Consider the following 13,190-nt stretch of genomic DNA (forward strand, 5'->3'; position numbering starts at 1 on the left):
TCCTTCTTCCTTACGAAGAAGAAGCCAGCACCTACCGGAGAAGTAGAGGGGCGAATGTAACCCTTGGCCAGGCATTCCTGGATATACTCTCATGGCTTCACGTTCGGGACAAGAAAGATTAAATATCCTACCCTTAGGAAGCTTAGCTCCTGGTACCAATTCGCAATCGTATTCTCTATGAGGAGGTAACACTTCGGAGGCCTCCTTAGAGAAAACATCAGCGAAGTCCCGAACAAACTCAGGTAGCGTGTTCACCTCCTCAGGGGGAGAAATAGAATTAACAGAAAAACATGACGTCAAACATTCATTACCCCATTTGGTAAGCTCCCCAGTATTCCAGTCAAACGTGGGATTATGCAACTGCAACCAGGGAAGGCCTAAAACCAAATCGGACGATAATCCCTGCATCAACAGTACAGAGCACTGCTCCAAATGCATCAAGGAGTTCAAAAACAGGGGTATGCTGTGTAAAATAACCATTAGCAAGAGGAGTGGAGTCGATACCCACTACCGGGACAGGTTTAGGCAAATCAATCAAAGGCATAGCAAGAGACATAGCAAATTCCACAGACATGATATTAGCAGAGGACCCTGAATCTACGAAGGCGCTGCCGGTAGCAGACCTACCACCAAAAGAGACCTGAAAGGGAAGCAAGATCTTATTACGTTTCATATTTACGGGAAATACCTGTGCGCCCAAGTGACCTCCCCGATGATCACTTAGGCGCGGAAGTTCTCCGGCTGCATTCTTACGCTTAGGACAGTTGTTCACTTGATGCTTGTCATCCCCACAGTAGAAGCAGAGACCATTCTTCCTGCGGAAATCTCTACGTTGTTGGGGGGACATGAAGGCCCCGAGTTGCATAGGTACCTCTGAGTCTTCCGGGGAAGAACGAGGCGACGGAACCTCGGGAGGCATCATGGGGGAGTCGGAGGAGAAAACACATAAACGTTCGCGTTGTCGTTCCCTGAGACGTCGGTCAAGTCGTACCGCTAAAGCCATAACCTGGTCTAGGGAGTCAGAAGAGGGATAGCTAACTAGCAGGTCTTTCAGGGCATTCGACAGACCCAACCTAAACTGGCACCTTAAGGCAGGGTCATTCCACCGAGAAGCTACGCACCACTTCCTAAAGTCAGAACAATACTCCTCAACAGGTCTCTTACCCTGACGTAAGGTCACCAGCTGACTCTCGGCAAAGGCAGTCTTGTCAGTCTCGTCATAAATGAGTCCGAGAGCAGAAAAGAAAAGTGGGGCTTTAAGCGAAAGTAAAGCCTGCAACTCTCCCGAAAGGAGAGAAAAGCCCTCCGGTCCCCTGAGAACCGGTCGGGCAACTTGAGGTGGGGTTCAGGAGTTGAGGTGAGGGGAACTACCAAGGTAGCATCAGGCTGCTTGACCTTCTGAGCCAGGGCCTGGACCTGTAGGGAGAGACCCTGCATTTCATGAGCCAGGGTCTCAAGGGGGTACATAGTAGTGTCAGGGACCAGGGTAGACTAGGTATATGGGCTTGTGATTATGTAATGATAGGGGTAGGGAAACGGACAAGTGCGCCCTAATCTACCCGTCACTCTGTCCCTGCCTACTTGCAACGACCCGCCCTAGGCGACGGGGTACAACAGGGCGGCGGTCCCTACGCTCAGTAAGTGCACAAGACAAACATACAAGGGAATATAAAGCAAAGGGAAAGGGGCAGTTGCCCACGGCAATACCGTGAGCAACAGAGTGGTGAACGAGCCAAGTCAAACCAGGAGAGCACGAGGTACAAAACGCAGAGCAGAAGAGTCATCAGAAAGCCAGGGTCAGAATGGAGCAGGATCAAATTGTTAGGAGCTGTAGCTGGGCCAGGAAACCACACGGAAAGAATCACAAGCAAGGAGGAACAGGAAAGGCAGATATAAATAGACAGAGGGCGGGAGCTAGCTGAGTCTGGCCAGGCTGCGATAGGCTCTCCCACTCCTAAGCCTGCCAGCCTGAGTGGTGGAATCTGGAGTCAGTCTCAGAGAGATAGACTCAGGTGAAGACTGATTGCCTCTGGAAGTTAACCCCGAAGCTGTGCCTGGCAGATCCTTTACACCTGTGTACTGATTGTACACAGGCAGTTGTTAGGGCATACCTCAGTATGCCCTAACAACAGGAAATATGTTCAGACAGCCCTGGGGTCCTTCACTGGACCCTGGGCTGTCTGGCCATACGAGTTGTGGGCTTTGATCGCGTCACAGTTATTTTCTGTGACGCGATCAATGTGCAGTCCCCTCTCTTTGAACGCCGCGATCAGCTGTCATCGCGGCGTTCAAAGGGTTAACAGCGGAGAGAAGATGTTTATCTCCTCTCCGCTGTCAGAGCGGGGCCGTGGCTGTGTATTACAGCCGTTGCCCCGCTCTCGATCGCGCGCACAGACGTGCGCAGGGACGGCTGTCACGCAGGACGAGTATGCTCGTCCTAATGCGCGAAGTGCTCGCCGCTCAGGACGAGCATACTCGTCCTGTGTCGGCAAACAGTTAACCCCTTAATGACCAGCCTATTTTAAATCTTAATGACCAGGCTATTTTTTACGTTTTTGAATCGTCGCAATCCAAGAGCTATGACTCTTTTATTTTTGCGTCGACATAGCTATATAACCCCTTGCGTACCTTTGACGTAATAGTACGTCGCTGGCCACTTATTCCAGCGTACCTTCGACGTACTATTACGGCGCAGGAATAAACTGTCACTATGTGAAATCACATAGTGACAGAACAGCGGCGGCAGCTGTCATTGACAGCTAACCGTCTCTGCTACCGGCCTGGGGACCAATTAGCAGTCCCCAATGCCGGCGATTGCTGTGATTGGTCAGTCTCTGAAGACTGACCAATCACAGCCGTCTGTGACGTTGTCTGCAGGAGAAAGCTCCTGTCACTTTCTCTGATCTCCTCACTTCTGTGAGATACGTGAGGAGATCAGAGAAAGCGGTGTAAAAAAAAACAAAACACTTTTTATTAACCCCTTCCCGAAAATGGGCGTATAGTAACGCCCTGAGGATGAAGCGCGCACAGGAGCTGTGCTCGCTCCATCTTCATCGGATGTCGGCTGTAATATACAGCCGACATCCCACTGCAACTACAGCGATCACTGTCCACTCCGATCGCTGTAGTTTAACCCCTTAAATGCCGCTGTCAATAGCGACAGCGGCATTTAAGTGATTGATACAGAGGGAGGGGGCTCCCTCTGCACCCCATTGCCCCCCCGCGAAAAATCGCGGGGTTCTGATGGTTGCAATGGCAACCAGGAAGCCTAGCAACGGCTTCCTGGTTGCCAGGTACGGGAGCCTATTAGGTCCTGCCCAAGGCAGGACGTAATAGGCTCAACTGTCAGTTGTAAAGTGACAGTTACAATACACTGCACTACATCAGTACATACAGAAGTAGTGCAGTGTATTGTGCAGGGGATCAGAAGATCAGATCTTCCAGTCCCCTAGTATGTGTAAAATAAAAAGTGAAAAAAAAGTTAAAAAAAAAGTTAAAAAAAAAGTTTTAGATAAATAAATAAATACAAGTTTTACGTAATAAAAACAATAATCGCCTTGTTTCCCTGATCAAGCCCTTTATAATTAGAAAAAAAATGAAAAAAAAGACAAAAACTAGACATAATAGGTATCGCCGCGTTCGTATCGGCCTGATCTAAAAAAATATCATATTATTTATCCCGCACGTTGAACACCGTAAAAAAAATACCATAAAAAACAATGGCAGAATTTCCTTTTTTGGTCACGTTGTTTCCAAAAAAATGGAATAAAAAGTGATCAAAAAGTCGCGCGTAGCCAAACATGGTACCAATAAAAACGACAGTGTGTCACGCAAAAAATGTATGTACTCCGCACAGATTACATATGCCCCCACATTATAAACTGAAACACCAGTAAAACACTAAACAAAACTACTACCAAGCAAAATCTGCGCTCCAAAAGCCAAATGGCGGTTCTTCTGGGCCTGGCAATGTGACCAAACAGCGGTTTATGACCACATATGGGGTATTACCGTACTCTGGAGAACCGCTTAACAATTTATGGGGCGTATGTCTCCGGTGGTACAAGCTGGGCCCAACGCATTGGGCACTGAAATAGCATATATGTGGAAAATGTCAATTTTATATCTGCAACATCCACTGTGCACTAATTTCTGAAAAACCTTTGGGGGTCAAAATGCTCACTACACTTCTAGATGAATTCCTTGAGGGGTGTAGTTTCCTAAATGGGGTCACTTCTCGGGAGTTTTCACTGTACTCGTACCTCAGCGCAATGCAACATGGCGTCAAAAACAAATTTTGTAAAATCTCCACTCCAAAAACGAAATTGCACTTTTTCCGTTTAGACCCTTGCCGTATGTCCAAATAGCCGTTTACAACCACATATGGGGTATTTCCGTAATCAGGAGAAATTGTGTAACACATTTTGGGGTGTCTTTTCTCCTGTATTCCTTGTGGAAATGAAAAATTCTGAGCTAAAGCTACAGGTTATATTTCACGGACCAATTCTAATAAAATCTATAAAACACCTGAGGGCTCAAAATGCTCACTACACCTCTAATTTAATTATTTCAGGTGTATAGTCAAATTGGGATCACATCTGGGGAATTTCTACTGTACTGGTACTTCAGGGACTCTGCAAATGCGACATGGCCCCCAGAAACCAATTCAGCAAAATCTGAGCTGCAAAATCCAAATGGTGCTCCGTCCCTTCTGAGCCCTGCCATGGGTCCAAACAGCAGTTTATTACCACATATGGGGTATTTCCGTAATCAGGAGAAATTGCTTTACAAATGTTGAGGTGCTTTTTCTCCTTTATTAGTTATAAAAATTAGAAAATTCTGTGTTTTTTCCAAAAAAAGGTCTCTTTTCATCTTCACAGACTAATTCCAATAAATTCAGCAAAAAACCTGTGGGGTCAAAATGATAACTATACCACTAGAAAAATTCCTTGAGGGGTATAGTTTCCAAAATGGGGTCACTTTTGGGGGGATTCCACTGTTTAGGTCCCTCCAGGGCGTTGCAAACGTGACACGGCACTGAAAACCATTCCAGTAAAATCAGAGCTCCAAAATCCAAATGGCGCTCCCTCCCTTCTGAGCCCTGCTGTGGGTCCAAACAGCAGTTTATTACCACATATGGGGTATTTCCGTAATCGCGAGAAATTGCTTTACAAATGTTGGGGTGCTTTCTCTCCTTTATTTCTTGCAAAAATTAGAAATTTTTACGTTTTTCCAGAAAAAAAGTAGATTTTCATTTTCACAGACTAACTCCAGAAAATATAGCAAAATACCTGTGGGGTCAAAATGCTAACTATACCCCTAGATAAATTCCCTGAGGGGTGTAGTTTAAAAAATGGGGGTCACTTTTGGGGGTTTCCACTGTTTTGGCACCACAAGACCTCTTCAAACCTGACATGGTGCCTAAAATATATTCTGAAAAAAGGAGGCCCCAAAATCCAAGAGGTGCTCCTTTGGTTCTGAGGCCTGTGTTTCAGTCCATTATCACACTAGGGCCACATGTGGGATATTTCTAAAAACTGCAGAATCTGGGCAATAAATATTGAGTTGCGTTTCTCAGGTAAAACCTTCTGTGGTACAGAAGAAAATGTATTACATATGAATTTTGTAAAAAAAAATGAAATTTGAAAATTTCAGCTCTACTTTCCTTCAATTCCTGTAAAACGCCTAAAGAGTTGAAACACTTTCTGAATGCTGTTTTGGATACTTTGAGGGGTGCAGTTTTCAAAATGGGGTGTTTTATGGGGGTTTCTAATATATAGGGCACTCAAAACCACTTCAGAACTGAACTCGTCCCTGAAAAAATCGCTTTTTGAAATTTTCTTAAAAATATGAGAAATTGCTGCTAAAGTTCTAAGCCTTGTGAGGTCATAGAAAAATAAAAGAATGTTTAAAAAATGATGCAAACATAAAGTAGACATATGGGATATGTTAATTGGTAACTATTTTGTGTGGTATTACCATCTGTTTTACAAGCAGATACATTTAAAATGGGAAAAATCATAATTTCTTCATATTTTCGCTAAATGTTGGTGTTTTTCACAAATAAGCAATGAATTTATCGACCAAATTTTTGCACTAAACTAAAGTACAATATGTCACAAGAAAACAATCTCAGAATCGCTTGGATAGGTAAAAGCATTCCGGAGTCATTACCACATAAAGTGATACATGTCAGATTTGAAAAAATGGGTCTGGTCCTCAAGGCCAAAATGAGCTGGGTACTCAAGGGGATAAGGTCTTGTTTTTTGCGGGACAAGTTGTATTTTTTAATAGCATCATTTTGGGGGACATATTATTTATTGATTAACTTTTATTAACTTTTTTTGGGGGGGAATAGAAAAAAATCTGAAATTTCGCCACTCTTTTTTGCATCCTAAATCTACGCCGTTTACCGTGTAGTATAAATAACACAATAAGTTTATTCAGCGGGTTGTTACGATTGCAACGATACCAAATTTGTATAGATTTTGTATGTTTTACTACTTTTACACAGTTTGACTGGGTTCACACGACCTATTTTCAGACTTAAACGAGGCGTTATGCCTCATTTTACGTCATAAAATAGGGCTACAATACGTCGGCAAACATCTGCCTATTCATTTGAATGGGTTTGCCGACGTACTGTGCAGACGACCTGTAATTTACGCGTCATCGTTTGACAGCTGTCAAACGACGACGCGTAAATTGACTGCCTCGGCAAAGAAGTGCAGGACAATTATTTGCTACGTAATTTGAGCCGTTCTTCATTGAAGTCAATGAAGAGCAGTTCAAGATTACAGGCGTCAAAGACGCCTCGCATAATGCGAGGAGGAGCATTTACGTCTGAAACGACGCAGCTGTTTTCTCCTGAAAACAGTCTGTTTTTTCAGACGTAAAAGCCTCTCATCGTGTGCACATACCCTAAAAAGGCTTTTTTTTCAAAATTATTTGTTTTTGTGTCTCCATATTTGAAGAGCCGTAACATTTTTATTTTTTCGCCGATGCGGTTGTATGAGGGCTTTTTTTTGGGGGGAAGACATGTAGTTTTTATTGGTACCATTTTGGAGTAGATGCGACTTTTTGATCACTTTTTAATCACATTTTTTTAAAGTCAGGATTCACAGAAAACAGCAATTTTTCCGTCGTTTTTTATTTAATTTTTTACGACCTCCGTGCGAGTTAAGTAATGTAATAGATTTATAGTCGGGTCGTTATGGACGCGGCAATACCAAATATGTGTAACTTTTTAACTGTATTTTGGTTTTTTAATAGTAAAGCAGTTTGTAAGGGGAAAAAGTGGGTTTTTTATTTTTTTTTTCACATTGTTTTTTTTATTAAACTTTTTTTTTCACTTTTTTACTAGTCCCACTAGGGGACTTCACTATGCGATCCTCCGATCGCTATTATAATACACTGCAATACTTTTGTATTGCAGTGTATTACTGCCTGTCCGTTTAAAACGACAGGCATCCGCTAGGTCATGCCTGCGGCATGATCTAGCAGGCATTCATTACTGGCAGACCTGGGGGCCTTTATTAGGCCCCCGGCTGCCATGGGAGACACAGACACTCAGCGATCGTATCGCCGGGTGTCGGTGGGATGAGAGGGAGCTCCCTCCCTCTCTCCAAAACCACTCAGATGCGGTGCTCGCTATTGAGCACCGCATCTGAGGGGTTAAACGGGTGAGATCGATACTGATATCGATCTCACCCGGCAGAGCAGGGACGCCCCCAGCCCTCAGCTGCCTCTGGCAGCTAAGAGCAGGGAGATTTGACAGCTCCCTGCTCTGTTTACTTATTCCGATGCCGCAACGTAAAAAGTCTATGGCATCGGAATAAGGCCCGTTAGTGACCGACGTAAAAAGACTATGGGCCGGTCACTAACGGATTAAAAAAGGCTTAGATAATTTCTTAGAACAAAACAACATCAACACTTGTGTCAATGTGTAGAATTCTTGTTTGAATGTTGATCGGGCTGATCACCACTTGGGATCAGGAGGGAAATTTTTCCCTTTTAGCACAATTATTTCCCCCTATTGATCCAGAGGAGGGTAAAAACAAACCTATTAGACATGAGTCAAAGTTCTAAACTTTGCCCCTTCATCCACATCTCTCCCTTCCCCTTGTTGAAGTTGATGAATATACTGTATGTCTTTTTTCAACTGTACTAACTATGACTGACTGTGACTATGACTATTATTATTATTCTCATTTATATTATCATTATCCTTTATTTGTAAAGCCTAGTTCACACAGAGTTTTCTTGGCGTTGTTTTTGATCCGGAAACCGCGCCAAAAAATGTCTGAAATCGCCTTCCATAGATTTGAATGGGAGACGGAGGCGGTTCAGGCATTTCCGTCTTTGACCTCCCATTGACATCAATTGGAGACAGAAAGCGGTTTTCACTGCGTTTTTTGCCCGCAGCGCTCAATGGACATGGCCAAAAAATGCAGCAAAAGATGCGGCAAAGAGAGTGTAGGCAGGTCAAAATCTGCCTGCAAAAAACCCTGTGTGAACATACCCTAAGGTGCCAGCATTTTATGTAGAGCTTCTAACAATATGGTCTATGGAAGTATTATAATTAAATCTATTGTGTGACATATGGCCCATGGTTGTACTACATCAGTGATTCGAAGGCGATACATGATCCCCTAGACAGGTCTCTCAGTTGAATGCATTAAACTGTCTATACATATAATACAAGAAAAGGAAATTGTATACTGCAAGAAATATAGTTTATTTGTATCTGTCAGGAAGAAAGAAATAGACAGTGAATGCCTGGAATTGTTGTCCTGTGAACCTTAATTTTAAAAGACATTCTTCTCTGTGCCACAGATCCACATGAAGACTATGCCAGCGGCGATGTTCAGGCTCCTTACTGGACAGGAAACACCTCTCTACATCTAACAACGAGCAGCCATAAAAGAAACTCTATCTCAAGTCCAGATCAATATACATCCACATATCGACAGAGACACTGGGCAGATATTTTGTATTTCGAACAAAAGAACAACAAATATCAATGGACAGATGCGTTTACCTTTTATTTTATTGCTTATTTTATTTTTGCCAGAGGCAATGCCATTTCTAAGAAAGTCCATAACCAACAGGGACAATTTATACATCATAGTCATTCCGGACTGTTTACTGTTCATGAATAATAATGAGGATATTTATTTGTTATTGTACATGTAGTGTTAAGGTGTATGTGATGTATGTTACATTGGTAAGTGTGTGGAATTAAAGACAAAGAATGATGGACATGATACAATGTGGATTTCCATGAAGACCAATGAAATCCATTTTAAGCTTTGCTCATGTGGAAATACATTGCTTAAGAGGTCCCATTAAACGGTCTTTATAAGCCAATATAGTCTACACTATAATTTTCAGCTGAGTCCCTGTCTTTCATGTTTGTTGCAGATTGTAATCTATGTAATGCCACTAGAAATGTCCAACTTGATATAGCCATATCCATGTACAGTGAAGGAAATAAGTATTTGATCCCTTGCTGATTTTGTAAGTTTGCCCACTGTCAAAGACATGAACAGTCTAGAATTTTTAGGCTAGGTTAATTTTACCAGTGAGAGATAGATTATATAAAAAAAGAAAATCACATTTTCAAAATTCTATATATTTATTTGCATTGTGCACAGAGAAATAAGTATTTCATCCCTTTGGCAAACAAGACTTAATACTTGGTGGCAAAACCCTTGTTGGCAAGCACAGCAGTCAGACTTTTTTTGTAGTTGATGATGAGGTTTGCACACATGTTAGATGGAATTTTGGCCCACTCCTCTTTGCAGATCATCTGTAAATCATTAAGATTTCGAGGCTGTCGCATGGCAACTCGGATCTTCAGCTCCCTCCATAAGTTTTCGATGGGATTAAGGTCTGGAGACTGGCTAGGCCACTCCATGACCTTAATGTGCTTCTTTTTGAGCCACTGCTTTGTTGCCTTGGCTGCATGTTTCGAGTCATTGTCATGCTGGAAGACCCAGCCACGAGCCATTTTTAGTGTCCTGGTGGAGGGAAGGGGGTTGTCACTCAGGATTTGACGGTACATGGCTCCATCTATTCTCCCATTGATGCGGTGAAGTAGTCCTGTGCCCTTAGCAGAGAAACACCCCTAAAACATAATGTTTCCACCTCCATGCTTGACAGTGAGGACGGTGTTCTTTGGGTCATAGGCAGCATTTCTCTTCCTCCAAACACGACGAGTAGAGTTAATGCCAAAGAGCTCAATTTTATTCTCATCTGACCACAGCACCTTCTCCCAATCACTCTCAGAATCATCCAGATGTTCATTTGCAAACTTCAGACGGGCCTGTACATGTGCCTTCTTGAGCAGGGGGACCTTGCGGGCACTGCAGGATTTTAATCCATTACGGCGTAATGTGTTACCAATGGTTTTCTTGGTGACTGTGGTCCCAGCTGCCTTGAGATCATTAACAAGTTCCCCCGTGTAGTTTTCGGCTGAGCTCTCACCTTCCTCAGGATCAAGGATACCCCACGAGGTGAGATTTTGCATGGAGCCCCAGATCGATGTCGATTGACAGTCATTTTGTATGTCTTCCATTTTCTTACTATTGCACCAACAGTTGTCTCCTTCTCACCCAGCGTCTTACTTATGGTTTTGTAGCCCATTCCAGCCTTGTGCAGGTCTATGATCTTGTCCCTGACATCCTTAGAAATCTCTTTGGTCTTGCCCATGTTGTAGAGGTTAGAGTCAGACTGATTAATTGAGTCTGTGGACAGGAGTCTTTTATACAGGTGACCATTTAAGACAGCTGTCTTTAATGCAGGCACCAAGTTGATTTGGAGCGTGTAACTGGTCTGGAGGAGGCTGAACGCTTAATGGTTGGTAGGGGATCAAATACTTATTTCTCTGTGCACAATGCAAATAAATATATAGAATTTTGACTATGTGATTTTCTTTTTTTTTTTTTTATATAATCTATCTCTCACTGGTAAAATTAACCTAGCCTAAAAATTCTAGACTGTTCATGACTTTGACAGTGGGCAAACGTACAAAATCAGCAAGGAATCAAATACTTATTTCCTTCACTGTAGCTTCCGAAATTCTATCTACATTAGATAAAGCAGTATTGTTTTCAAGAACAGGACACATATGTTAGAAGCATTGACTTGGTTCTGTGGCGTGCATTGTTCGCCTTTTGGGCACATTCAGACGTGGCAGAATATTTCCGCTGCAAATGTTGGTGCAGATTTTGGCAATTACGCAACGAATTTGCAGCAACATTTGCATATTTGACAGGTAATTCAGACGTTGCAGATATCACAGTGGACTTGCCACAGATTTCAGTTTTTGCATTGCAAAGGCTGAAATACGCAGTGAAATTCCGCTTCTTTTCCGTAATGGAAAGAGCATGCTGTGGAGGGAAAAATCTGCACCGCATCCTAAATTCGACACAGTTATTTTCTCCAACGTCTGAACTAAGTTTCCTAAAAATCTATAGAAAGAAATGAAAAAACGTCTGAATGTGCCCTTATTCTGGGTTCTAAAGTGAGGGTTCCTGATCCCTATTGCAGCAATAAACATACTTATTAATAACCGTATAAAATGTATATTGCGCCCTATTGTCTAGAGCAGACGTCACTAAATAGCTAGCTTTTTACAACCAAGTTTTTTACTTTAAAAACTCTTTTGCATTATGGTTTTATTTTAATTTTGTCATGGTTAACAAAATGAAAGTGTTTGCTTAACATTCAAATATTAGTCCATTCCACTGATTTCAATGCCATATATTGCCAGGTACTACTGTGATGATCATTATTATCCATATTATCAATGCTTTGTAAACTGACGGAAGTAAAATAAGCTTAAATCAGAGCTAAAGGGCAATTAAACGTCAATAGTCTTCTTTTCTATAATAGTCATTGTTCATGGTCACATGGCTAGCATACTACAGTAGATGTAGCCCCCTTTAGTTCGGTATCAAAAATTTTTGTACAAGACTAAATGATCAGCTCATAAAATGTTGCTCTGCTTTGTGTTCATTTTAGGGCTTCTGTGACTAACATCTTCCTTATCTTTTTGTAATAAATATTAACGGCATGGCAGAAGGGCAGGTGACAGGCAATACATTGCTCTGATATAAGATAAGAAGTAACACATCATCTCTAAAATAAATATAGTGTGAACCAAGGAAATGTCAGGCGCTGGAACATATTATAAGCCATTAATTTAACAACTGCCAGTAGAGTCCTTTTTTCCAATGTTTTAGTTTTATGAATTATTTGGGAAGTGTAAATATATAGTCCCTCATCTCAATGTTCTTAACTCATACAAGCTTCTTTGTTTCTTTTTTTTTTTTTTTAAACCAAAATTAATATAGGGTCTTAGGTGAAAGGTCATATTTATTTCTCTTAACAATCAATAAAACAATCATGTGAATGAGCCCTTAAAGAGTACTTATCGTTACAAAATAAAAATCACAAACAGTCCTTAGGCAGTTGTTGATGTATATTAGGCCCCTATCACACTGCGTTTAGTGGCCTCCGTTTGACTATATGCTGGGAAATGCTCCCGACATACAGTGTGACGGATGCCTAACAGTGGCATCTGTCACAATAGATTATTATGGATTCTGTTAAGTGGATAGGTCATGAACTCTCATGATCTTTTCATGACGTATCCATTAAACAGATACCATTGTAGCCTATGGATGACGGATACCACTGTTAGGCATTCAACATGGGCATCTGTCACCTATAGGCAATCATGGCATCCATTTAACAGGTACGCCTTGAAATGATATTAAAATGTTCATGACATAAGTAAAAAAATTATACTGTGCGATACATTTTTTTGCAGGAAGCCTCTGAATAGAATAGTCTAGTCGACAAAGGGACACTCTTTTGTCCTCAGTAGGTATGATGGGAACCTGTAGGTATTACCAACATATGCGCCAGAAGCTTTCTTGATTCATACGTCAACTGTGCAGGTGAAGGGGGGTGTGAAAGGGAATTAGATGTAGTGCTGCTCCCCCTCCCACACAAGCTGATTCAGAGAGACTTTAAAGGGAATGTGTCGCTAGAAAAATATATATATATTTTTTAGTTAAACTGTTAGTGTATAAATGATTAAACATTGTTCTAATTTTTTTAATTTTTTCACGAGTCAGGAAATATTATAAATTAGATTCTAATTTATAACATTTCCCAGT

The 13,190-nt window shown here is 41.8% G+C and overlaps 1 protein-coding gene across 5 annotated transcripts in view; it reads left to right on the forward strand.

Annotated features, from left to right (window-relative positions):
• Positions 1–9,386, forward strand: part of APBA2 (amyloid beta precursor protein binding family A member 2) — a 473,299-nt gene extending 463,913 nt beyond the window's left edge. For all 5 annotated transcript variants that reach the window (XM_075857895.1, XM_075857892.1, XM_075857891.1 and 2 more), the window contains one exon: positions 8,836–9,386. In XM_075857895.1, coding sequence (XP_075714010.1) covers positions 8,836–8,907 — 72 coding nt within the window. In that variant the 3' untranslated portion in view covers positions 8,908–9,386. The remainder of the gene's footprint in view (positions 1–8,835) is intronic.
• Positions 9,387–13,190: the final 3,804 nt, after the last annotated feature.

The sequence above is a fragment of the Rhinoderma darwinii genome, chromosome 3, assembly GCF_050947455.1.
Source record: "Rhinoderma darwinii isolate aRhiDar2 chromosome 3, aRhiDar2.hap1, whole genome shotgun sequence".
Classification (NCBI taxonomy): Eukaryota; Metazoa; Chordata; class Amphibia; order Anura; family Rhinodermatidae; genus Rhinoderma; species Rhinoderma darwinii.